This window comes from Monomorium pharaonis, chromosome 8 (genome assembly GCF_013373865.1).
Source record: "Monomorium pharaonis isolate MP-MQ-018 chromosome 8, ASM1337386v2, whole genome shotgun sequence".
Taxonomy (NCBI): domain Eukaryota; kingdom Metazoa; phylum Arthropoda; class Insecta; order Hymenoptera; family Formicidae; genus Monomorium; species Monomorium pharaonis.
In genome coordinates this window covers 2,812,779-2,838,304 of record NC_050474.1, presented here as the reverse complement: position 1 = coordinate 2,838,304, position 25,526 = coordinate 2,812,779, and the positions used below count along the sequence as shown (strand labels likewise).

The 25,526-nt window shown below is 31.0% G+C and overlaps 6 protein-coding genes and 1 long non-coding RNA gene across 8 annotated transcripts; 5 read left to right on the top strand and 2 right to left on the bottom strand.

The window, feature by feature from the left end:
• Positions 1-57: 57 nt before the first annotated feature.
• LOC105830843 (actin-related protein 2/3 complex subunit 3) lies at positions 58-1,864 on the bottom strand. The gene is made up of 4 exons (XM_012670472.3): positions 1,714-1,864; positions 634-813; positions 364-559; positions 58-276 (listed from the first exon to the last, which is right to left on the bottom strand). Exons 1-4 carry the CDS (start codon positions 1,717-1,719, stop codon positions 122-124), a joined length of 537 nt encoding a protein of 178 aa, XP_012525926.1. The 5' UTR covers positions 1,720-1,864; the 3' UTR covers positions 58-121.
• A 69-nt stretch (positions 1,865-1,933) lies between these two features.
• LOC105830841 (zinc finger protein 709-like) lies at positions 1,934-5,579 on the top strand. The gene is made up of 3 exons (XM_012670470.3): positions 1,934-2,285; positions 2,369-2,536; positions 2,625-5,579. Exons 1-3 carry the CDS (start codon positions 2,139-2,141, stop codon positions 4,917-4,919), a joined length of 2,610 nt encoding a protein of 869 aa, XP_012525924.1. The 5' UTR covers positions 1,934-2,138; the 3' UTR covers positions 4,920-5,579.
• A 479-nt stretch (positions 5,580-6,058) lies between these two features.
• LOC105830829 (glutathione S-transferase) lies at positions 6,059-7,866 on the top strand. The gene is made up of 4 exons (XM_028189897.1): positions 6,059-6,193; positions 6,626-6,765; positions 6,842-7,009; positions 7,246-7,866. Exons 2-4 carry the CDS (start codon positions 6,630-6,632, stop codon positions 7,557-7,559), a joined length of 618 nt encoding a protein of 205 aa, XP_028045698.1. The 5' UTR covers positions 6,059-6,193; positions 6,626-6,629; the 3' UTR covers positions 7,560-7,866.
• Positions 7,867-9,831: 1,965 nt separating this feature from the next.
• Positions 9,832-12,761, top strand: LOC118644176 (glutathione S-transferase-like). Its single transcript, XM_036291190.1, has 4 exons — positions 9,832-9,921; positions 11,173-11,309; positions 11,506-11,673; positions 12,192-12,761. Exons 2-4 carry the CDS (start codon positions 11,177-11,179, stop codon positions 12,503-12,505), a joined length of 615 nt encoding a protein of 204 aa, XP_036147083.1. The 5' UTR covers positions 9,832-9,921; positions 11,173-11,176; the 3' UTR covers positions 12,506-12,761.
• Positions 12,762-13,589: 828 nt separating this feature from the next.
• LOC118647052 (glutathione S-transferase-like) lies at positions 13,590-16,351 on the top strand. The gene is made up of 4 exons (XM_036291191.1): positions 13,590-13,714; positions 14,776-14,912; positions 15,115-15,282; positions 15,807-16,351. The coding sequence occupies exons 2-4, from the start codon at positions 14,780-14,782 to the stop codon at positions 16,112-16,114; spliced, it is 609 nt and encodes a 202-aa protein (XP_036147084.1). The 5' UTR covers positions 13,590-13,714; positions 14,776-14,779; the 3' UTR covers positions 16,115-16,351.
• Positions 16,352-19,315: 2,964 nt separating this feature from the next.
• On the bottom strand, positions 19,316-21,574 carry LOC118647049. Its single transcript, XR_004964367.1, has 6 exons — positions 21,358-21,574; positions 21,047-21,218; positions 20,458-20,821; positions 20,132-20,358; positions 19,904-20,042; positions 19,316-19,646 (listed from the first exon to the last, which is right to left on the bottom strand). It is a non-coding gene; the product is annotated as an uncharacterized LOC118647049 (long non-coding RNA).
• A 770-nt stretch (positions 21,575-22,344) lies between these two features.
• Positions 22,345-24,120, top strand: LOC118647048 (glutathione S-transferase-like). Of its 2 annotated transcripts, XM_036291186.1 has the most exons (4): positions 22,345-22,482; positions 22,706-22,842; positions 23,158-23,325; positions 23,547-24,120. In XM_036291186.1, the coding sequence occupies exons 2-4, from the start codon at positions 22,710-22,712 to the stop codon at positions 23,852-23,854; spliced, it is 609 nt and encodes a 202-aa protein (XP_036147079.1). In that variant the 5' UTR covers positions 22,345-22,482; positions 22,706-22,709; the 3' UTR covers positions 23,855-24,120. The 2 variants fall into 2 exon arrangements, with proteins under 2 accessions (XP_036147079.1, XP_036147077.1); XM_036291184.1 differs by lacking the exon at positions 22,345-22,482 and having other exon boundaries at positions 22,687-22,842.
• The last annotated feature ends 1,406 nt before the right edge of the window (positions 24,121-25,526 follow it).

The following is a 25,526-nucleotide window of genomic DNA, read 5'->3' as shown; positions in this document are numbered from 1 at the left end:
TCCGCCACAAATCTTGCGAAAATGTTGAGCATTCGTGATGAAACAGATAAAAAACGGTTTTTTCTTAACCGGTTTATTTTTTCAATCATGCACATTCTCAAAACAATAAAGGAGAGATAACTCATTGGCCAGGACCAGATAGCGACTTGTCCATAAATTTCTTTTTCGCGAAACAGAGCCACCATTTGCTCGGCTTTCCGTCTTCGCCGTATACTTTTTCAACGATTCTAACAGCCGTTTCTTGCCTGATTTGATGAAGATATTGCCTCATGAGATCTAAAATTCAAAGTGATGTTATGTTGTGTGATCTTGATTAATTACTGTTAATCTCTAAAAACCGTGTTTCACAAGTTCAGTACTCACCAGCTTCAGCAGGACTGCTTGGTTTGGCATATACTGAATTCAAGGGAAAGCCAGGATCACCGGGGATATCGAATTTGGAAATAGCGAGGGAGAACATTTCGTTCATGGCCTGTGGCTGGGTTGCGCATTTTTGCAGTTTCTTTAAACATTCGGTAATAAATAGGGTGATGTAGATTAAAACTCTGTCAGCCTCGCTCTGCAACAAAAATACATTTTAATACATATAAAATTACATATTCGACAATAAGGTTTAGTTATCAAATATACTACCTTAATCTCATATGTTCTGAAGAATACATTTGCCTTGAAGAAATACAATGCCTCATCAATGATGTCTTGTTCCTTATTATTAAAAGGAGGCGCGGGACCCCTGAATGTGGTTTTGATCGGCAACAGTGCCATGTTTCCGATGGTGCCATGGGTTTTGCTCGTAAAGCTCGAGTGATAAGCCTAAAACATTTAAATGATACATAAGCAAGAAATTAAGATCAAATGAATGTAAAATATTAATAATTTATTATGTGCCTATAATGTAAACTATGTTTTACACGTCATTTATGTAGATAATAATCTAAAGATTACAGATTTTAATTTTATCAATAATAGTGAAAATTTTGTTTTTCTTTTATTTTTAATACTATATTTTTACTTTATTAATAAAATCAGACATTTTAATAATTTATAATAATTTACATTGCTTGTATTATCTATATAAAAATAAGATTTGTCTAAACATAACATAAACAATAATTTGTAAATGTTCAATAGAGATAAAAATGGTGAGAAAAATCAAAGATTTGAAAGAAATAAATAATCGATAATATGATGTATTTTTGTTATTTATAGTACAACCCTTCTTAAGATACTACAAACTATGAATAATGCGATCAGACATCTTACTTTCAAGATAATGGTTGCAGCTTAAATGACGTTAAATATTTCGATTTTAACAAAAAGGTCTTGCTAAAAAATACTTCATAAATTCTGTAAGACTGTGATGGTAAACCTAATATGTTTGAATGATAAAAAAATTAGATTAGAAGATATCTGAGAGGGATGACTAATCCGATTGCTCCGTAAGCAAACTCTGATGCAACACGCTTATTCTACATCATTATTCCGATCCATTCACGCACACAAGGATCGTTCGTATCATCCTAACAATATAATTTATACGCGAGAATATTTAATTCGTGAATGTTCAATAGAGATAAAAACAGCAAGAAAAATCGAAGCTAAAAAAGCAGTGTGACACTGCACTTTGGTTAGGTTAAACGGGTAACGCCCTGGCGCGTTGCCACGTTTGCTTATAAATCTCACTTGACTGTCCACATTTACGCAAGGACTTACAGGCATAACGACGACGGAACGATAGCACTCCTAACACTAAAAATTATCCAGGATGGATAGGCACATCGGCTACAACATGTCACGAAACGTCAAACCGTCGAGCCGAGCAGCAAACCACAGCCTAGTTCGAATGAGTGGCTGCAGGCCGCGCTGAAGAAGCTATCGCAGGGACGCACCAGGGGAAAGAGAAGAACAAGAAGCAGCGACGAGACTGGACAAGACGACGCGTGTGCTTGTGTAGTGTGCACTTGTGTGCGACTAGTGTGGTGGCCAGCGTTGTGGAGTTCTCGACGATGACGTTGCGTCGAGGATCATTGAGCTCGTGAAAATATCGGTGAACGTTCTCGCACTCCTGCTGGAAACGACGACAGAGAGTAGAGAGGAAGCTTGTAGGTCCGAGGTATACGTCAACCATCGACAGCACGATGTTGACGCGAGCGAATCCGGACACCAACCTTTGCCGCGTCTGCTTGACCGTGGATCACAACAATCAGTGCATCTTCCGCGGGAACTGGGACGATCCGGAGGGGCCTTCCAGGTCCGAGAAATTGCAGCTATGCTGCGGTGTGGAGGTTTGTTTTCACACCTGTCCATCACCTCCTGTTTACCTCGTGCATAGGTACGACTATGAGGCCCTGTCTTTTTTCTTGTCCAGGTCCTGGAGGATGATGGGCTGCCTTCCAGCATCTGCATCGACTGCATGGTAAAAGTCAATGTTGCCTATGAATTCAGGGAGCAATGTCAAAAGGCAGACATAGAGCTCAGGAAGCTGTATGGGAAAGTTTCAAGGGCAAAAGTTGCTGGCAATTTTATTGCTACAAAAGTACTTTCACTTTCATACGAGTAAAATAGTATTTAGTATTTATTTTAATACCATTTACAGACTCTCACATCTCTCTTTTGTTTTGCAGGATCAGTGTTGTCAGACTGAGCAATCTTTTGGATGCAATCTCCTTGATGCAAGCAATTTGAAGCATAATATAGAAATTAATGTGAGTAATGAAGTTAATGTGGACAAGAATACTGTGCAATCAAATATTATGAAGCAAGAACAGACGCCAGACACCTTTGAACAAACCAGGCAGGATCCAGTAGACATTGAAATGGATTTGTATAATGATGGTAGATATAAACAGATCGAACCTGATAAGATATTTAAAAAGGATATTTATAGAACGCGAAGATTAACTATGTTTAAAAGAGTCACATCTATAGAAAATTTGCGCAATTACAAGGAGAGGCAGAGACTATATATTAAAAAGAACGTCAAACACGAGAACAGCGATAGCGAGTATCAAACGAAGGTGAGAAATGCTCATGATAAGACAGTGGACAGGTCGTCCAAACTTGAGTTACGATACAAATGTGAAAAATGTGATAGATTTTATTCTAGTAAGAAGTCTTTGGACAGACACATGTCAACCCACAACGATAAAGAGTTCAAATGCGACAGCTGTGATAAGCAATTCTTGTGTCTGGATAAATTACACAAGCATGTTAGTATGCACAAGTCAGCGAAGGAGAAGCCAAAACCGGTGTTGTGCAAAATCTGCAACAAGAGTTTCAGGAAGCTCGATACCATGGTCAGGCACCTTAACACGCACAAGAGAGCGTATCCTAAAGACGTTTTTTCTATTCTGAAGGAAATACGGGACAGGAGAAAGCTGGAAAACAATCCGGAGTCTCTTGAAACATCATTCATGAGACTAGGCGAGGACGAGGAAGTGGCGCACGACGGGGGGTATTCACAGAACGAGAACGATCGTACGACGACGAGGGAGCTGAGAAAACGTAACAACCTGAGAATGGAACAGCAAACAGATTCGGATTTGGTGAATAGCGATGACTCGAGCGACGATAAGGCTGAATCTCTCGATGAGGACGCGTCGCTCTTCCGTTGCAAGCACTGCAGCAAGAGTTATCGTACCGAGAGGTCGCTTCAACGTCATCTGCTGGCGCATAACGAGAGGAAATACGTTTGCAACGTCTGCAACATGAAATTTTTCCGACAGGACAGGCTCAAGAGTCACATGGACCGATACGGTCACGATGAGACCAAGGTATGCCCAGAGCCGCAGAAACCGCCTGATGACAAGTCGGCCATCAAACTGATAAACATCTGGATAAGAGAGGAGCTGGATTCCGATAACGAAGATAAGGGCTTTCCGTGCAGAATCTGCGGGAAGTCGTATGATACCAAGAAGTCTTTGCTAAAGCATCAAATGAATGCGCACAGCGAACAGGCGGATGAACGTTGCACAAACTGCGGCACCACGTGCAACTGCACATGCAAAGATCAGGAGAGAAGCAATGAGAAATTAAAGCCGTACATCTGCGAGGAGTGTAACAAGTCGTTCGAAAAGGAGATCAAGCTGCATAAACATCTGCGAATTCACGAGCGCGCCAAGGAGCAGCAGGACACGAACTTCAAACGTTTTCTCTGCCACATATGCAGCAAAACGTTCCGACAGAACACTGGGCTGATGTTTCACATGCGAACGCACACGGGTTACAAGCCGCATGTGTGTAAATACTGCGGCCGTGGTTTCACGTCCAACTCGAACTGCATCAATCACGAGAGGACTCACACGGGTGATCGGCCGTTCGTCTGTCAGTACTGTAGCGCCGCGTTCGCTAAATCGTGCACCCTCAAGGCGCACATCACCACGCACACCGGCGAGGCGAATTATCACTGCAAGACCTGCGGCAAGTCGTTCCGTCGCCTGAAGTACTTGAAGGAGCACAGATTCACGCATACAGGCGAGAAGCCGTACGCGTGTAAAATTTGCGGCACTGCGTATAGCCATTCCGGTAGTCTGTTTGTACACGAGAAGAAATGCAAGGCACAGTACAGTAATTATCAGCCAGGAATTGCGCAAAATGCGCAACAGCAGCAACAGCAACAACAAGTTTCCTACAGTCAATCTCCTCAGACGACCGGCGGTGACATTTCCGTGGCGTCTACCTCTTCGGTTGTAGCGCCTATCATCACCACGCTGCCTCAGACTCATCCGAATGTCATTAACAGCAGTATGAATGTACAGCCGAACAAAAGTTACATGGATAATATTCAGCGGATGAATACGCATGCACCAGCTAACACGACCACGGTTGTTTCGTCGGGTCTGCATCCAAATGTCGACATCTCTGAAATGAATTCCGCCGTCAGGAACTTTTCTATCATTGGACAAATGTTTCACACTTAGGAAAGCAAGAAACGTGAAACAAGACTACTGTGATAAATATCTTTTTTTTTATTTTTTAATTTGTCAAGATACATTTACACTTCGAGTATAGCATATATATTGCTTTCTTTTTCAATAATCATTATTAAGATAATTATATGTTTTGTATTGTGCATCACAATATGGGAAGATGGGTATAGAATGTGTATATTTGTATTGTACGATTATTAGAAATTTTTATTATACATAATTTTTATACGTAGAATTCTTATTGACTTGTATAGCTGTTGTACGGAAATATTTGATAACATGTAATGTTACATTCTATCAATTATCAAAGTGTTACTTCTGTATATACAATCTTTATACAGATTCGTCTATCAAATCGAGCAAAATTTTGTCAATCACGAATTCTTATCAGTTTTGTTTTGTCGAAAATAACGGAAGAACTGTAAAAAGATTTTTGGAAAATTAATCTGAGATGTGCTGGAGACTTTAAAAAAGGCTTAAAACTTGAACATTATATTTTAAAATAAAAATATTGTATCTTTTATAGTGTGAATATCATTGAATTTCTAGCGCATCTTATTTTGAGGATAAACGGGTGTCATAAGGTGAAAATATGGCACTTAATATGTAGACAAAATTTTTTTACATATTAAATTTACATTGACGTTTTAACTAATTGTTGTGATTTTAAATGCAATTATATGTAATCTTATGTATTGCGCATTTTTGGGAATTTTATTTTATAGTTCTTACAAGTTTTATGTCATAAAATATTTCTGCTTGTAAATTTGTATTCAACATGTCACAAATTACAAAAACGCCTTTTTTGGTTTCAGTTAATTTTCAAAAATTCATTTTGTGATTCTATGTTTTTATAAATTTCATAACAGACATATTAAGTCACAAAATTTAATTCGTGTATATGACATGATTTAATAAATAAATTTTTTATTCATATTCGATTCTTCTGAATTATGTTAAATTAAAACACTTCACTTATTTTATAATATTTTTTTAAAATTAAACTGTATCTTTTGCGGGCGATATTTTTGCTTGCTCTTATCTCTCTAGTAACTTTCCTCTGGAACTCAAAAATATGCTATATAGTTACGTCATAAATGATAACTCATGAATGACAAGTGGGGATATGCAACTTGTAGGGAGATCTAAATAGATACATAGACAAGTTTAGCGAACAAGTAGTTTCGTTGTTGAACATCGTTGGTATAATCACTGTAACAACGTGATAAAACGCCTCTCTACATCTGCATAGAATTCATCACATTGTAAGAACTCGTTTTCATTTCCTTTAAATTTCAACTAGATTAGTTAATTCAATATTGTAGATATTATGATATTATCAAATATTTTATACTAAAGCGTTTTATGATTATTGCCCGACTAATTTATGACCGGCAAATTAGTGACGCTTGTAGACCGGAAGTGGACTATTTGTATTAGTCGTTCTATCATCAGCGTGAAGCAATAATATCAGCATTGATTTGGGGAATGATTTGAATATAACGCCTCAATAATTTCGTTTTTCATCGATATCTCAGGAACTATATATTATTTTATTAAGGCTAAATTAATCAATAAGAATTGCATTGTTTAAAAAGTCTGTCAGTTAATTGAGCATACATTTCCTTTATATTTTCAACATTATTATGACAAGATAAATGGAGAGAATTAAGAATAATGAGCATTTTTTCTTTCAGCAACATGTCTTCCTTCAAGTTGACTTACTTTCCCATCACCGCATTGGCTGAGCCAATTCGTTTATTGTTGGCCCATATGGGCATTGAATTTGAAGATATACGTTTCGATAGGAAAGATTGGCCAAAACTTATTAAGCCAAGTATGTATCTGATAAATATTAATATGTTTTTATTTTATTTTAACGATATATTACATTCTTTGAGATATTATTTCAGCTATGCCATTCGGCCAGGTACCCGTGCTCGAAATAAACGGAAAGATGATTCATCAGTCCAAAGCAATTTGCCGTTATTTGGCGAAGCAATGTGGTCTTGCCGGCAGGGACGATTTGGAGGCTTTGGAAATCGACGCAACCGTTGACACGATACACGATTTACGCGCCTGTGAGTAGATAACATTCTGTTTATAGAATATTTATCCAATCTCTCTTTTATTTATCAGAAACAGAGATGTACTTTTAAAGTAGATTTTAATTAAACAGATTTATTCGCAAACAACGGCAATATAAAGAAGAAATACATATTTATTTGCGACGATGTAAATAAGAGTCACTGACGTATGCGATTTAAATCGTTTATCATTATCTTATTTGTCTGATCTTTCTTCTTGTTTGTATTAGATATCGCTGATTACTTCTACGAGAAAAATGAAGCGGCTAAAAATGAGAAATATAAAATTGCAAAGGAGATGGTACCGTATTATATACAGCGTTTGGAGGAACAAGCAAGGAGGAACAAATGTTACTTCGTTAGTGGTACTCTTTCGTGGGCCGATATCACTTTTGTCGGTCTTTTGGACTATATGAATTACATGATGAAAGAGGACATTTTACCATTGAAATATACCAATTTGAATCAACTTAAATCTAAAGTTTCATCACCGGGCATCGACAAATGGCTCAAGACTCGTCCGCCGTCTATCTGGGAGAAGTAAATTTACAAAGTAATGGTTGATTCTTATACAAAGTTGACTGTTCATTAATTGATATTTGATTTGAATAATATTCTCTCTTTAAAAAAAATATATTTATATATATGTATCAAAAATACATATAATAAATTTATTCAACTATGCTTTCGAAGTACAAATGTATATTTCAACATTAAAGCCAGATTGTTATTTGTATTGTACAACAATTACTAGAATTAGCATAAAATTATTCTATTGACATCCAAAAAATTGAATTAATTATTACGTAATTTTGTAATTTATTTTAATAAATGTATACTATGTTATACTATTTCCTTGTTGATTTCTTTAGCAATATTTCTCCATTTATTCAATTTTTGTTACAAATTTTTACATTAAAAATTTTCTACATTGTTAATTTTAAATAACGCAAAAACTATTAGGTCGACACATGAAAGACATTTAAGATGTAATTGAAACACTTGTGTAAACTTGAAGAATACTTCTGTAATATTAAAAAAAATTTTTTTTTCTGAGTTTTTTTGCATTCTTATATCTGTAATAAATTTCTGCTAGAGTTCGAAAACAGCCACATCCCAAATGATAAAGTGGGGATATATAACTGATAGGAAGACAGATAAATAGAAAGGTTAACGAATAGCACGTATACGTTCTACCGTGAGACATCATTATAGTGACTGCTGTCACAGCATAAAATAAACAATTTTTTTTTATTTTTGGGGGGGAGAGTTTGCTAAATTGTGAGTATAAAAACTTAATTATTAGATTTATATTATACTAGCTAATTCAAGGTTCTTACTATATTCTGTTAAACATATTGCTTATTTTTTGTAGTCGGATAATTATAAGCAATCGGCAAATTAGTATTTGTAGAAATAGACTCAGCCCTTCTATCATCGTGATGAAACAATAATAATAAAATTAATTCAGAGGATGAGATTCAGAATAATCCCCGCATTAGAAAAGTATTACATAACAGCTAAGATAGATAAGATAAATAACAGAGAATAATCTGAAAGAAAGAAACGTTTCAATTACAGAATCTTTCATCAATAACAAAATTATATATGTTATATACTACAAATCATAAATGATAAGAACAACATTGTTTAAAAAGTTTGAAAATAATAATGTTATTTAAACCTAGCTACAGTTCCTTACTCTGCATGAAATGTTTTAAATTAGTTTTACATTTTTATTGATTTTATAATATTATGCAATATGTTGTAAGCATAAAGTTTGCAAAATATAAATATCATATGAAATACGTGGAAATTTTTATGCAATGTTATCAGTCATTTAGTTTTAAATAAAGAAAAGAAAACATGATTTGTAACAAGTGCGATTGGGTAACTGTATACTTTTATAGATTAGGTATACTGTGCTATGTGTATATTTAGCAATAAGATGCAATAATAATTTTTGTTAATAAATTAATATTTCTATAATTATTAAATTGATAACTACTTAAGATTTTGTTAAATTACTTTAAATTTTGGAAACAATTTTAATCCAACTTAAATTTTAACTTAATCTGGTTGAAAATAATATTCATGAAAAATTGATTTTAAAGTCTGATTCAAATTTTATTAACTCTAAAATTAAATATTAAGGATATAAAAGATAAATTTTAAAGAACTCACATCTCAGCAAATCAAACTTTTTAAAATTAAAATCGGAAAATATTGAAACCGTTATTCAAAATATTAGCCGTCGATAAATTGTTTTTATGTCCTCAGAATTACAATAACGAAAGAAATGAGGAGAAGAATAATAAGCACTTTTCTTTCAGCAATAAACCTACCTACAACTGATTTACTTTCCCTTCACGGCATTGGCTGAGCCGATTCGTTTTTTGTTTAGATATACTGGTATCGAATTTGTGGTATCTTGTAATTGTATATTTTTTATAAATTTATATTTTTTACCTTTTTGCTTCCATTAATTTTTTAAATTTATTATAAAAATTTCTACATTTTTATATTTTTAAATTTTTGTATTTTTAATTTTAAATAACGTACGTTTTTAAATAATCCAAAAAACCATTAGATTAGATACATGAAAAACGTTTAAGAAATACTTTTTAAAAATTAATGTATATCGACGATTTTATAATATTTTTTATTAAACTATATCTTTTTTAAAAATATATTTGCTTGCTTATATCTCTCTAGTAAGTTTCCTTTGGAGCCTGAAAATATACCACGTCACAATGTGATAAAGTGGGAATATGGAACTATTAGGAAGAGATAAATAAGAGGAGTTCAACAGCGGCAGCTTCACTTTCATTGTGGACATCACGTTCGTAGCTGCTGTAACAGCGCAACAAACGTTTTTCCGTCTTTAACGTAAAATTTGCCAAATTGTAAGTAGTACTAATTGTAAAATTTTTAATCATTCAGATTTAAAATAAAATTTAAACTAGGCTGTTTAATTGAATATTGTAAATATTGTGATATTGTCAAATATTTTGTGTGAAAATGAGGTTACCGGTTACCGCCCAGCTAACCAGCAAATTAGGCGTTTTCCAACAAGCAACACAGTGGACACAGTGGGCCTGTTCTTTTTACCTGCATTCCGTTTTACGCATGATGCACATAATGCATTGTTCATCTTTGTTTAACGTCAGACAAACAACAAAAATGAACGATGCATTATGCATGAAACAGAATGCAGCCGCAGCTACTGTGTCCTTCCGTGTCACTTGTTGGAAAACGCCCAGTAACACTTGTTGAAAGAGGTCTAATTATAGTCATCCAATCACGAAAGAGAAGCAAATATATGCATCGAGATTAATAAATCGAGAAATAAGATTCGGAATAATTACGGATGCTGTATTGAAATATTGTACAGATACTAATAGAGTATAACCTGGAAGAGAGAAACTCCTTTCATAATAGAATCAATTAAGATATCGTGTATAAAACACAAATTGTGATTAAAAGTATTACATTTATAAATCACATTTAAAAAGGACTGTATAGTGTCGTCAATTGAATATACATTTCCTTATGTTTCATAGATTTCATATTATTATGCAATATGCTTCAGGCGTGAATATGTGTGCATAATAATATGATGATAATAACAATGAATATCACATGCGTGACATGTAAAAATGCTGGTGTAATTATTAATAATATGATGACAAAAAGAGAAAACGTGACATATAAAATTTGTGTGCTGTGTTGCATAAACTGCATTGATAGTTTCAAAGATGAAAAAATTGCTGTATATTATATATAATTATATACTGGTTAATTATCTTATTTTAAATAAATGAGAGTAGGAATAAACATTTTCATAATTACTCAAGTTTTTCTTAATTGATAACTTTAATCTAAATTCAGCTAAAATTTTTATTTAATGTGAATAAAAATGAGATTAATTAAAGATTAGTTTAAAAAGCTTATATTTTTACTATATAAATTTAATTAAATATGGAATTCAATGTGTGTGTTGATAAAAAATAGATTTTAAGTTGAAAGTACATATCTCAATAAAATCAATCTCTGGGACTAAAAATATTGTATAATCGTTGAGACATCTTTATATTCTCAGAATTATGATCATAAAAAGAATGAAGAGAAGTATAACAAGTATTTTTTTCTTTCAGCAACATGCCTTCCTACAAATTGATTTACTTCCCAGTTACGGCATTAGCCGAACCGATTCGTTTCTTATTCAACTATGCTGACATTGATTTTGTAGATGAACGTTTTGACAGGAAAGATTGGCCAAACCTTAAGCCAAGTATGTACATCTGATTAATATTAATAACACATTAATCTTAATGTGTATATAGGCAATATTTAAGACTACAAAAATTACTTATACAAACATTACAGCTATAAATTGATTGCGATAGAAATTCAAATGTCAGGGGTTTTTCTATTACAAACTTTATTCATTTTTAATAATCTATTATATTTTTTGAAATATATTTTAGCTATGCCATTTGGTAAAGTACCTGTGCTCGAAGTAGATGGAAAGAAGGTTGCTCAGTCCGTAGCTATCTGCCGTTACTTGGCGAAACAATGTGGTCTTGCTGGCAAAGATGATTGGGAGGCTTTGCTAATTGACGCGGCTGTTGATACGATACACGATTTACGCGCCAGTAAGTAATAGATAATACTTTGTTTATACAATATTTAGCAAACTCTTATTTACCAGAGAAACGGACATTTACTCTTAAAATAAATTTAAATCATGATTTATAAATTTGATAGTTAATTAATAAACTATCACCATTTATCAACATAGGATCAATCATATCTGTGTATATATTACTTTTTTAATCTTTATAAATTATAATATTTATGATCAAATTTTAATTGACACATGTGACAAGAATGGAAGATACAAAAACTTTCACCTTTTTAATGTACATTAAAATGGATTGAAATTTAGGGTTTAATGTGTATTTAATTAATGTGCATGCAGTGAGTTAATGTAATACTTAATAACTCTCACAAAAATGCATTAGCTCAGATAATATTATATTGGAAACAAATGATAACAGAAAAGAAATGTTTCTACATTTGTGCTGTATAATAAATTCGATCTATTAAAAAATTTGATTTAAACTGTTTATCATTATCATATTTGTCTTATATTCTTTCTTATTTGTATTAGATATCGCTGCTTTTTTCTATGAGAAAAATGAAGAGGCTAAAGCAGAGAAACTTAAAGCTGCCAAGGAAATAGTACCATTTTATTTGGAGCGTTTGGACGCTCAGGTGCAGAAAAACGACGGTTACTTTGTCGGCGGTGCTTTGTCGTGGGCCGATTTCACTTTTGTTGGTCTTTTGGATTACTTGAACTTCATGATGAATGAAAACATTGTCGAGAAATATGAAAATCTGAAACAACTCCAAAAGACAGTCGAAAAAGTACCAGCCATCAAGCGTTGGCTTGAGAAGCGTCCGGCGGCTAACTGGACAAATTAATTCGAATAATTTCATAAAATAATGCTTGATTTTTGACAGAATTGATTGTTTATTGATGTTTTATTTAAATAATACATCCTTTTTTTCATATGTATGTATATCTATATGTAAGAGAAAGGTATACATATATATTCATGAATTATTCATTGAAGATATTTCACACTCTAATTCTTATTGTCATACGACAAGCAATAGAAATATCTTAAAATTATTTCTAATTAAAACTAAAACACACATTATCTTTTTTATTATGTAATTTTGTATTTCTTAACAAATCTATTTTTCTAAAGATATTTCTTATTAAATCTAAATAAAAACATTTTTCTAATGTAATTGTATATTTTTAATAAATTTATTTATACCATATTTGTTGATTTTTTGCTCCCATTTTAAAAAATTTGTTATTAAAATTTCTACATCTCTATATTCCTAAATTTTTGCATTCCCAATTTTAAATAAAGTTTTTAAATAACCCGAAAAACTACTCGGCCAAATATCTTGATGTTTCAGTTATGTTGCCAACGATCGTGCAGCAACTAATTTAGACACTCGGAACAAGGTGAGACCGTTATGTCTGTTAGATTGAACTTGTTAGATTGAATTCTATTTTTAACAATGGCGAATTGATAGCAACGTGTCAGCATTAATTTGTTATCAATCGTATGTTGTCATGTTGCTGTTATATCGCAAACAATATAATGTCATGATGAATGCTGACTGTTTCCTTTTTTAAATGTGCTCAACTGATTGCATATGTATAAGTAATCATGTTGTTGAATTCGTAATGTGTTTTATTTCGATGTCAACTAATGTACTGCAAATCTGTAACACATGCAATGTATTAGTTTGCTCAAAATGCTACATCACGCTTGATTATCTGGGTATTAGACACGTAAATAATGTTTAAAAACACTTAAAAAACTTGAATATGTCGAAGATTTTATAATATTTCTTATTAAACTACATCTTTTTTTCCGAGATATTTTTGTTTATCTATATTCTTCTGATAAGATTCCTGTGGAGTCTGAAAATATGCCACATCACAGTAATAAAATGGGAATATAAAACTGGTAGGGAGGTAAATACATAGAGAAGTTCAACAAGTGGCAGCTCCACTGAGCTCCACTGTCGATATCACGTTCGTAACTCATAACTGCTGTAACAGCACAACAAACGCTTTTCCGTTTTCAACGTAAATTTCGCTAAATCGTAAGTAATACTAGTTGTAAATTCTTAATTATTCATATTTAAAACTAGGCTGATTAACTGCAGAATACTGTATTAGATATTGTGGTACTGTGTTAGATATTTTGTGTGAAACCGGTAAGCTAACCGGCAAATTAATAACATTTATTGCAAGGAGTCCAATTATAGTTCAATCATGAAGGAGAAACATATATTTGCATCGAGATTAAGTCGAGAAATAAGATTCGGAATAATCGCAGCTATTGCTATACTGAAATACTATACAAATACTAATGGAATATAACCTAGCTGAAAGAGAGGAGAAACGCTTCAATAATAGAATCAAGATATCGTAATATATATCTTATAAAGCACAAATTATAATTAAAAGTATCACATTAAAATCACGTTTAAAAAGTACTGTAGAATGTCACGTAAATTGAATGTACATTTCCTATGTTTAATAGATTTCACATTATTATGCAATATGTTTCCAGCATGAATATTTTGTATAATAAAATAATATGATGATAATAATGAATATCATATACATGATACGTAAAAATGCTGGTGTAATTACCAATTAATAATATGATAACAAAAAGACCAGAAAACATGACATATAATTAGCGCAGGGTTGTATAACTGCATTGGTATTCTATAAATTAAAAAATTGCTGTATATAACACTGTATATATAATTATTCACAGTAGTTAATTATTTTATTTTAAATAAATAATGAACGTAGGAATAAACAGTGGTTTTATAATTAAAAGTTTTTCTCAAAATGTTAAAACTTGGATAATAACTTTAAAATCTAAGTTTAGATAAAATTTTTATTCAATGTGAATAAAAAATGATATTAATTAAAAATTAATTTGAAAAGCTCATATTTCAATTTACATAAATTTGATTAAATATGGAATTAAATGTTAATAAAAAATAAATTTTAAGTTGAAAGTAAATGTTTTAATAAAATCAATATTTTTGAGACTAAAAATGTTGTATAATCATTGAGACATCTTTATATTCTCAGAATTATGATCATAAAAAGAATAAGTATAACAAGTATTTTTTTCTTTCAGCAACATGCCTTCCTACAAACTGATTTACTTCCCAGTCACAGCATTGGGCGAGCCAATCCGTTTCTTGTTCAACTATGCTGAAATCGATTTTGTAGATGAACGTTTCGAGATAGAAGATTGGCCAAAACTTAAGCCAAGTATGTATATCTGATTAATATTACTAATACATTAATCTTAATATATAGGCAATGTTTTAAATTACAAAAATTATTTATACAAACATTATGACTATTACATATAGTTATAAATTGATTGCAACAGGCATTCACATAATTTTTCTATTACAAACTTTATTCAATTTTAACAATCTATTATATTTTTTGAAATATATTATTTTAGCTATGCCATTTGGTAAAGTACCCGTGCTTGAAGTGGATGGAAAGAAGATTGATCAGTCCGTAGCTATCTGCCGTTACTTGGCGAAACAATGTGGTCTTGCTGGCAAAGATGATTGGGAGGCTTTGCTAATTGACGCGGCTGTTGATACGATACACGATTTACGCGCCAGTAAGTAATAGATAATACTTTGTTTTACATACAATATTTATTGACTCTTATTTACCAGAAAAACAGATATTTTCTTTTAAAAAAGATTTAAATCATGATTTATAAATTTGAGATTTATAAAGTTAATTAATGAACACTCATCAATTATCAATGTGGGATCAATAATATCTGTGTACATATATATTACTCTCTTAATCTTTCTAAATTATAATATTTATGATGAAATTTTAATTGGCACACACTTGGCAACAATGAAAAATACAAAAACTTTCACCCTTTGCACTAAAAAAAACTCAAATTTAATAGGGTTTAATGTAGGCACATTTAATTAATATGTATGTAGTGAGTTAGTGTAACATACACTTAATAACTGTCAAAAAAATAATTAACTTAGCTATAATATTTTATTACAAACAAATAATAACAGAAAAGAAATGTTTCTACATTTGTGCTATATATAATAAATTCAGTCCACAAAAATTTTTAATTTATTATTATCTTATATTTTTTCTTGTTTTTATTAGATATCGCTGCTTTCTCCTATGAAAAAAATGAAGAGGCTAAAACAGAGAAACTTAAAGCTGCCAAGGAGACAGTGCCGTTTTATTTGGAGCGTTTGGACGCTCAGGTGCAGGAGAACGGTGGTTATTTTGTCGGCGGTGCTTTGTCGTGGGCCGATTTCACTTTCGTTGGTCTTTTAGACTACATGAACCATATGATGAAAGAGAATATCATTGAAAAATATGAAAATCTGAAACAACTGCAAAAGACAGTCGAAGAAGTACCAGCCATCAAGCGTTGGCTTGAAAAGCGTCCGCCGGGTAATTTTTGACAGAGTTGATGATTGTTCATTGATGTTTTATTCGAATAATATATACATTTTTTTATTTGTACGTAATGTATATCTATGTAAAAGAAAGGCATACATGTATATAATATATTTATAAACTGTGCATTGAAGACTTCATACTCTAATTGTTACTCTTATTGTTATACGACAAAAAATGGATATGTAAAAAATATAGTAAAATTATTTCTAATTAAATTAAAAAAACATTTATTTACTGTACTTTTTTGCATTTGCAATATTTCCCTTTCTGTTTAATTCAATTACTATAAAAATTTACTATAATCTATATTTTGAAATTTTTATGTTTCTAATTTTAAATAACGCAAATAAAATATACATATGATAGACATATGAAAAATATTGAAAAGATAAATTTAAGAGACACTTAAAACAAATTAGCATGTTTTATTAGCATGTTCATATTTTTTTATATATTTTTCAAGCAATTTTAAATATCGCATAATTATTAACATTTTTTCCAGATAATTCAACACAACTCTTAATTAAATTGATAGTAATGATATAATGATTTAATTTTTATTATGAGTCTAGTGTCCTTAATAACTTTAATCTTATCTGATTATTAATTAGAAATATTGTGGATTACGTTTGACGTAATATTTGTGACAAGATTTAGTGAACGTCATAAGTGAACCAAGATTCAAAACAACTGATATGATATATATGCTTTTTCATGCTGATGCTCGATACTCATTAATTATAAGTCTTAAAATAAATCATGTAATCAAAAATGACTATTTAAGATTCATTATACAGCATCAATTTTGATAATGTGGTCTATCAAGAAGCGTCAGGGATCATAAATTTGCATTTGCATCTTATTGCGCAATAACATCCACAGACAAATCAGGCAGATTTTACAAGTTGTACAATTTCAAGAACTTTTGATTGACACAATATATATTCCTCAGATCTTCACTATACATAGTTTCTAGACAATACGATGCAATATCAAATATTGTTTAACAATATTGATCATCCAGAGACTGCTTAAGTTTCCTTTGGAACTCAAAAGTGAGTCATATTCAAACGACAAAATGGAGATGTGAGTAGAGGTAGAGAGATAAATAGGGGAGTTTATTGAATAGTACCGTCAGAGTTTAACGAGCAATTGATATTTGCTATAACAGTATAATAAACGGCTCTTTCATCTTTCATGTAAAATTCGCAAAATTGTAAAAACTTGTTTAGTTTTACTCCTTCAGATTTAAAATAGACTGGCTAATTGAATGTATTGCGATATTGCTCGAACATTTTACACAAAAGCGTTTCATCATCATCTTGTTAATTAGCGGATGAAAATTAATAACAATTGTGGAAGCGGATAATGAGAGAAATGTCTCAATAAATATGTTTTTTATTGATACTTTATATTTATTATATTACTTATTCTTTTATCAATTGATATTTTATAAAATATAAATTATAATTAAGATATTTTATTTTAAAAGTTTAATAACCGACTTTAATGTTATGTCGATTGAAAGTATATTTTCTTTCCCCTGTGTGCAATATTTTAAATAAAAACTTTATACTTTTTAATGTAGATTTCATAATACTATAAAATACATTTAGCCTGAAGATTATAATAAATATCATATATGATACGTGGAAATTTTTGAGCAATGTAATATCAGTCATGTATTTAGTTCAGATAACAAAGATAAGAAAACATGACTTGTAAGATGATATAATATATTTCTGCACTTATACCCTACCTTATAGATTAAAAATTTGTTTATTTAAGTTATTTTACTTATTTTCAATACATAGTATTTCAATAAGTAGATTCAAGAATTTAATTAAAAATATATTATAAAATATATGAATATAAAAATATATAAAGAAGAATATCTTCTGTCAACACAGATTATGTTTAATCTAAAATATTGAATGATAATTTTCACAAATAAATGATAGAAGGAAATTTTGAATGTATTATCTATATTTGCACAAAGAATTGTGGATGGATATTGACAGATCTCTACTGATACATTATATAGCCTATCTTTGTCTGTATCGCTACTTATGATACACAGGTTTGATAGATAATTTTAAAGAGCGGAAAGAACAAGATTTAAAAGATATTTAATGATATTTAAAAAACATAAAAAATGGAATATCTTTAACAATACTTTTTGAGTTGTTGAAACTTCCAGATAATTTTAATTGCTTTACATCTCTCTAATAAATTTTCTTTAGATTTCAAAAGTGAATCATGCCGTAACACTAAAGTGGGAATGTTGGTAAAAGAGAAGTGAATAAAAGCGTTCAGCAGCTGGTTCTATCTTCCTTCTAACATTACCACTGAGGCACAATAAAATCTTTTTTTTTTCTATGTAGAATTGGTCAAATTGTAGAACTTGCCTACATTTTTATCTCATTATTTTGAGCAAGATAAAACAAAATTAATGATTCTTGCTAAATTACTATTATTATTTAATGTTTATTATTTTGCAAATAATCCATATAAATCCTGAAGTGCTACTGTAGATCAATTTTGATCCAGGTGCTATTTTCAGTGTTATATAGCTTTTGTTATTGAAATTTGGATAATTTAAAATAATATTTAATAATATTCATTTACTTAATTAACGAATATTTAAGAAATAAACTTGTCAAAATGTTTAAAAAAAGATAATACGAGATGATAAATGTTATTGAAAGAAGATACGGGAGTCGGTAAAGTGGAGAAATGGGAGAGAATTTAGTCCCAGCGTCGCTCGAAATTCCAGAAAAATTCGTCCCAAGTAGCAGGAGCGCACGATAAGCGAGGAAGTTACTGGGGATCCGGTAACCTCCTTGCTATTGTGCGCTCCTAATAACTTCGAAGCTCCGAAAATCCGTTAGATCTCGATTAAATACGATTAAAAGGGCCCGAAAAATAATCGGAGTTATTAGGAGCGCACAATAGCAAGGAGGTTACCGGATCTCCACAGTAACTTCCTCGCCTAACGTGCGCTCCTGCTACTTGGGACGAATTTTTCCGGAATTTCGAGCGACGCGGGGACTAAATTCTCTCCCATTTCTCCACTTTACCGACTCCCGTATCTTCTTTCAATAACATTTATCACCTTTTATTAACTTTTTAAAAACATTTTGACAAGTTTATTTCTAGTATTCGTTAATTAAGTAAAGGAATATTATTAAATATTATTTTAAACTATCCAAATTTTCATAACAAAAGCTATACTAAACTTGAATTAGCACCTGTATCAAAATTCATCTACATTAGCACTTGAGGATTTATATGGATTGTTTGCAAAATAATAAACATTAAATAATAATAGTAATTTAGCAAGAATCATTAATTTTGTTTTATTTTGCTCAAGGATCAATATCTACCGAATTCCATTCGTGGGTTTCTTAATCTGGCAACCGCCATGATGCACACAACGCAACGTCTGCGCCGTCGTAGTCATCGTCATCGCACCAGGCGTCGTCCGTGTCCGTGCATGGCTGACGTAAACAAGCGACGTCGTCGTCGTTGTTGCTGCAAATTACACACATTCATCGCATCAGCAGCTCGGAACGCTCAGATGTTAATTAAAGGTAATATTAATTATAGCTAAGTTAAAATCTGGTTTAAATTTAGTTTTATATAAGCTTTGTACGTAAAGAGTTAAAAATATTAATAGACAATAAATTTATACAGCTCGTCTCAACAGGCAACATGTTTTCGAGATTAAATATTTAAAATTGTTATCATCTGTTGAAATATTGCTGAAATTGATTCCAAATCATGAGTACCAATAGAGACCAGACTATGTCTTGTTCCTATATTTTGATGCAACTTATCTTGAAGATCAATAAATCTTTTGTAAGAATCTTGCGTCAAAGTAACGTCTCTCAAAATTGAAACAACCAAATGTCCTCTTATTTTTAAGAACTGAAACAATGAAATGAGATATAACTTTTTACATTAATCAAATTATTCAATGCTAATCAAGACGTAATTTTAAAAAGAATTACACCTACTTCTGAAGTCATAATCTTTTCCATTCCTTTGGTTTTATTGCCATATAATGTGAGATGAACATCCTGTTTAGAAAAAAGACGTTATATATAGGCATTCAGCCATAGGTGGAGGAACATTTAAAAAAGTGAAATTTAAAGAGTCCTGGCACATATCCTTTACGCAGTTCTTGTGTAATTTGCATTATGTGTTTTGCTTTTTATTACCAATTGCAGTTCTTTTGTATGTTCTACAAAAAGTAAATCAATAAGATATTTAAATACATTATCTTTAAATATATTTAAGAAATGAATTTTTTTATCTGAACTATAAATTGTATAATATTTACTTATTCAAAAATATAAGTAGTCCAGTACTTAGGCTCCAAGCACAACAGACAATATCTGTTGGCAGGCGTGTCAATCTTGTAGATAATTTCTTCGGACGCATCTATACCTTGGTCAAAACCCTATTCTTGCTATCATTTGCTTTTTCATTGTCTATTCATAGAAAAAAAAAACAAGTAATTATTGTACAGTTTAATGCAAGTATAATTATTCTTATTTTCTGTTAAGAGTGTTTCATATAATGCAAATATTTCATATAATGACTTTTTACTTCTATCACAGTAACATGCCATACTATGTACCTTCAAACAAACACACCCCTTCTCTATTCGCTTCATTGACACTCAGTCAGAACGTGATGTTTGTCTAATATGTAAAATGAGCATAAATCTTTTTTAGTCAATAGCGAGTTTTGTGCAAGTCCTTAAGTGTGAGGTATAAAATATATTTGGTTAATTTATGTATACCAAATCCCGTCTTAGCAATAACTCAAATAAATAAATTTTATTCTCTACAAGAGTCAACCTTATTGATATTACAATTTAGAATTTAATTAATAAAAAATATAATGTAAATTACAATATGTTTTACCCAATGTTTTGAAAAGCAAGTCACGTTTTATTGCAATAGTCATCATCTTTGTATCACGGCAATCCCAGCATGGGTAGATAAACTCTCAATATTTTATCGGTTTTCTTTTAACACGGAAATGTCAGGTTTCTCGTTGAATTACTTGAGGCACAATAAAATCCACTGATTAAAACTGTCAAGCCATCAAATATCACGTTAACCTCGAAATCACACAGTGTTCCCTCATTTTACAAATGTTTTACAAATAATGTCAATAAACGAGCAAGATAAAACTAAATTAATAATTCTTGCTAAATTATTATTTAGCTTACTATTATTATTTAATGTTTGTTATTATGCAAATAATCCGTATAAATCCTGAAGTGCTACTGTAGATAAATTTTGATCCGGGTGCTATTTCCAGTGTTGTATAGCTTTTGTTATTGAAATTAGAATAGTTTAAAATAATATTAAAAAATATTCCTTTACTTAATTAATACTTAATATTAAAAATAAACTTGTCAAAATGTTTAAAAAATAATTATAAAGAATAATAAAGGGTTTTAAAAGAAGATACGGGAGTCGGTAAAGTGGAAAATGGGAGAGAATTTAGTCCCCGCGTCGCTCGAAATTCCGGAAAAATTTGTCCCAAGTAGCAGGAGCGCACGTTAGGCGAGGAAGTTACTGGGGATCCGGTAACCTCCTTGCTTTCGTGCGCTCCTAATAACTCCGATTATTTTTCGGGCCCTTTTAATCGTATTTAATCGAGACCTAACGGATTTTCGGAGCTTCGGAGTTATTAGGAGCGCACAATAGCAAGGAAGTTACCGGATCCCCAGTAACTTCCTCGCCTAACGTGCGCTCCTGCTACTTGGGACGAATTTTTCTGGAATTTCGAGCGACGCGGGGACTAAATTCTCTCCCATTTCTCCACTTTACCGACTCCCGTATCTTCTTTCAAAAACATTTATTATCTTTTATTAACCTTTTTAAAACATTTTGACAAGTTTATTTCTAGTATTCGTTAATTAAGTAAAGGAATATTATTAAATATTATTTTTAACTATCCAAATTTCAATAACAAAAGCTATATATTAAACTTGAATTAGCATCTGTATCAAAATTCATCTACAGTAGCACTTGAGGATTTATATGGATTGTTTGCAAAATAATAAACATTAAATAATAGTAATTTAGCAAGAATCATTAATTTTGTTTTATCTTACTCAAGGACCAATATCTACGGAATTCCATCCTTGGGTTTGTTAACCTGGCAATCGCCATGATGCACACTAACGCAACGTCTGCGCCGTCGCAGTCGGCGGCAGTCGTCGCACCCGGCGTCGTCCGTGCGTGGGGGACTGATGTAAACAAGCGACGTCGTCGTCGCCGTTGCTGCTGCAAATCGCACACATTCGTCGCATCAGCAGCTCGGAACGCTCAGATGTTAATTGAAGGTAATATTAATTATAGCTAAGTCAAAATCTGGTTTAAATTTAGTTTTATATAAGCTTTGTACGTAAAGAGTTAAAAATATTAATAGACAATAAATTTATACAGCTCGTCTCAACAGGCAACATGTTTTCGAGATTAAATATTTAAAATTGTTATCATCTGTTGAAATATTGCTGAAATTATTATGATAGTAGTAAGAAAGATAATAATTGCTTTTTCTTTCAGTAATATGCCTTCTTACAAGTTGACTTACTTCCATCTCACAGCATTGGCTGAGCCAATTCGCTTCTTGTTGAATTATGCTGGGATTGAGTTTGTGGATGAACGTATCGATAAAAATGATTGGCTAAAACTTAAACCAAGTATGTAGATTAGATTAATGCTAATAATAATTCTATAAAACTTGTCATGGTTATTTAATCGGGTTCAAAATTGTTTCTGAAAAAATCTTGTTTACATCAGCCAAATTCAAATTTAGAACACTGAAAAGTAATTTTAGTTTTAATTTTAACTGTAATTATTAATTATCAAAAGATTTTTAATGATTATGTATAGATACAGTTGCTACATTTTATCACAATAACACATTTGTATGTAATAACAATCCAGATAGGTTCTCTACTGTAAATCTTATTCTAACAATATGTTGCATTCATGTGCTTAAAATCATTTTTCAGCTATGCCATTCGGCAAAGTACCTGTACTGGAAGTGGATGGAAAGAGAGTAAATCAGTCCGTAGCTATCTGCCGCTACTTGGCGAAGCAATGTGGTCTTGCTGGCAAGAATGATTGGGAAGCTCTGGAAATTGATTCAGCAGTTGATACCATTCAAGATTTAGTTGAGAGTTAGTAGATACTATTATATTTGCTCAATTATTTATTTGATCTTTATTTGTTGAAGGTAGAAATTAATTTTGAAATTAAATTTGAGTCATTGATAGTGTGAACAAATCTATCTGCAAATTCTATTTAGATGGTAAATTCTATTTTGGAACCTTTGTTTGCATTGTTTGCCATTTTGGTTATCTTTCTTTTATTATTTGTACTAATTGTCGTGGCTTTTTAGTTCTTTATCAGAATTCTGTGCGAGCTAAAAAACAGAAAGTTGAGATTGTCGACGAGATGGTGCAGTATTATTTGGAGCGTCTGGATGCTCAGGTAAAGAAGAACGATGGTTATTTTGTCGGTGGTGCTCTGACGTGGGCCGACTTTACTTTCGTCGGTCTTTTGGATTACGTGAATAATCTGGTTAAAGGAAATATTGTTGAAAAGTATGAGAACCTGAAACAACTTCAAAAGAAAGTTGAGGAGATACCGGCCATCAAAAGTTGGATTGAGAAACGTCCACTATCTCGATACGAAAATTATATGTGAAACTATGGATAATTTCGTAGAGTAATGTTTGACTTTTCGACAAAGTTTGTTTGATTTTAATAAAATGTTAATTTTTTTGTACATGTTTATATCTATGATAAATGCGTACAATCTAAAATTTTGCTAAAGGTCCAAATATCTTCCTGTTAAATACAATACCTGTTTATAGATATTTACACATTAATAAAAATGTTGTGAGATTACTTCTAATTATATTTTTGATTAACTTTGTATTTTTAATAAATCTGTACTAATTGCTACTTTTATTATCTTGTCAATGATTTTTTCGCTTTCGCAAATCCTTCCTCCCCTTCTTCTTTTCCCACATGTTAAATTTTGTATAATTTATACATTCTTGTACTTGTGCTATTTTTTATTCCTTTTATATAAAATTACTTTTGTATTTAAAATTATTAAATTAAAGCAAATATAATTTGTTACAAAACTGGAGTTCTGAAAAAATTTTCAGGTCTCGGAAGATTAACAATAATGATGTAATCTAGGATTTAGCCAAGAGATCGTACATTTATCTAGATTGAAAATTTTCCTTTAAAGTACTATATTGATATAGAAGGGGCGTGTGTGATGAATAAAATAAGTGCTGAGTAATTAATTTGATTGCTAAACGTAGATAATGCATTATCAGCTTTTATACACAGATAGCATTGAAGATGCTTCAGTGATGTGGCATTTGCGATTGCTAGGTCATTATATTACCACAGAGTGTAATTGTAATGCAAGGTCACACAAATTAGTTGCAATCGAGGGGGATCTATGACTATTCATTGGAGTAACTGGAAACGTAAAAGTTTTCTATGCAGCAGTAACGCTCACTTGGATACACTTGTTTTTCTAAACAAAAATGTTAACGTTAAAAGATAATAAAAGTCTTCACATAAATAATAATTGATTAATTAAAAAAAACATTTTAAAAATATTGAAAGGCTTAATAACTCGAATTAAAAAAAGAATTAAATTAATAAATTCTTTGTATATTTCTTTTATTACTTTTTTTATTAATATTAAAATTAACTTTTTAATTTTATAATTTTCTTAATATTAAAATTGCTACTGTTTTTTTATTGATGTTCTATTATATTAAAGATTGTTAACTTTTCTTATTATTAGTCATATTTTTCTTTCGACTTTTTGTACAGATAAAACTTGCCAGTCATTAAAAAAAAAAAACAAATTATTAATTGCTATTAATAGTGCATAGAATTATCATGAAACAGTTTACGTAATAATGTGTAATAGATGTTGCAGATAATGTCAGTACTGAACAGTTTTATTTATAATCCAATAAATTCTGATAACAGAACAATTAATTTTAATAAAAAAACAGTTGCAATTTTAATACAGCAAATATTTATAAAAAATATATAGTTACTATACAAGTATTTATAAAAATATATAGTAAAATATTGCATAATTTTTTAATTATTAATCGCATGTCTTTAAATATTTTAGAAAACTTATTTATTTAAAAATATTTATACTATTATATATATATATGTATAAATTGCTCTCAATCTTTATAATTTTATGGGTAATGTATAATTTGTTGTCTATAATTCTATATATTCATTAATTCTATATGTTATGGTATAAAATTATCTTGCTCTTTCATCGATGCATGAAATCAATGTCTATGATATGAGCTATGTAATCG

Excerpts from the sequence above, each read along its gene's own strand:
- LOC105830829 (XM_028189897.1), top strand. The coding sequence starts at position 6,630 with ATGTCTTCCTTCAAGTTGACTTACTTTCCCATCACCGCATTGGCTGAG. Across the intron at positions 6,766-6,841 it reads GCCAAAACTTATTAAGCCAA|CTATGCCATTCGGCCAGGTA; the intron begins GTATGTATCTGA and ends ATATTATTTCAG. Across the intron at positions 7,010-7,245 it reads GATACACGATTTACGCGCCT|ATATCGCTGATTACTTCTAC; the intron begins GTGAGTAGATAA and ends TGTTTGTATTAG.
- LOC118647052 (XM_036291191.1), top strand. The coding sequence starts at position 14,780 with ATGCCTTCCTACAAACTGATTTACTTCCCAGTCACAGCATTGGGCGAG. Across the intron at positions 14,913-15,114 it reads TTGGCCAAAACTTAAGCCAA|CTATGCCATTTGGTAAAGTA; the intron begins GTATGTATATCT and ends ATATTATTTTAG. Across the intron at positions 15,283-15,806 it reads GATACACGATTTACGCGCCA|ATATCGCTGCTTTCTCCTAT; the intron begins GTAAGTAATAGA and ends TGTTTTTATTAG.
- LOC105830841 (XM_012670470.3), top strand. The coding sequence starts at position 2,139 with ATGTTGACGCGAGCGAATCCGGACACCAACCTTTGCCGCGTCTGCTTG. Across the intron at positions 2,286-2,368 it reads AGCTATGCTGCGGTGTGGAG|GTCCTGGAGGATGATGGGCT; the intron begins GTTTGTTTTCAC and ends TTTCTTGTCCAG. Across the intron at positions 2,537-2,624 it reads GCAATTTTATTGCTACAAAA|GATCAGTGTTGTCAGACTGA; the intron begins GTACTTTCACTT and ends TTTGTTTTGCAG.
- LOC118644176 (XM_036291190.1), top strand. The coding sequence starts at position 11,177 with ATGCCTTCCTACAAATTGATTTACTTCCCAGTTACGGCATTAGCCGAA. Across the intron at positions 11,310-11,505 it reads TTGGCCAAACCTTAAGCCAA|CTATGCCATTTGGTAAAGTA; the intron begins GTATGTACATCT and ends AATATATTTTAG. Across the intron at positions 11,674-12,191 it reads GATACACGATTTACGCGCCA|ATATCGCTGCTTTTTTCTAT; the intron begins GTAAGTAATAGA and ends TATTTGTATTAG.
- LOC105830843 (XM_012670472.3), bottom strand. Across the intron at positions 560-633 it reads TCAGAACATATGAGATTAAG|AGCGAGGCTGACAGAGTTTT; the intron begins GTAGTATATTTG and ends TTTTTGTTGCAG. Across the intron at positions 277-363 it reads AAGCAGTCCTGCTGAAGCTG|ATCTCATGAGGCAATATCTT; the intron begins GTGAGTACTGAA and ends TTTGAATTTTAG.
- LOC118647048 (XM_036291186.1), top strand. The coding sequence starts at position 22,710 with ATGCCTTCTTACAAGTTGACTTACTTCCATCTCACAGCATTGGCTGAG. Across the intron at positions 22,843-23,157 it reads TTGGCTAAAACTTAAACCAA|CTATGCCATTCGGCAAAGTA; the intron begins GTATGTAGATTA and ends ATCATTTTTCAG. Across the intron at positions 23,326-23,546 it reads CATTCAAGATTTAGTTGAGA|TTCTTTATCAGAATTCTGTG; the intron begins GTTAGTAGATAC and ends GTGGCTTTTTAG.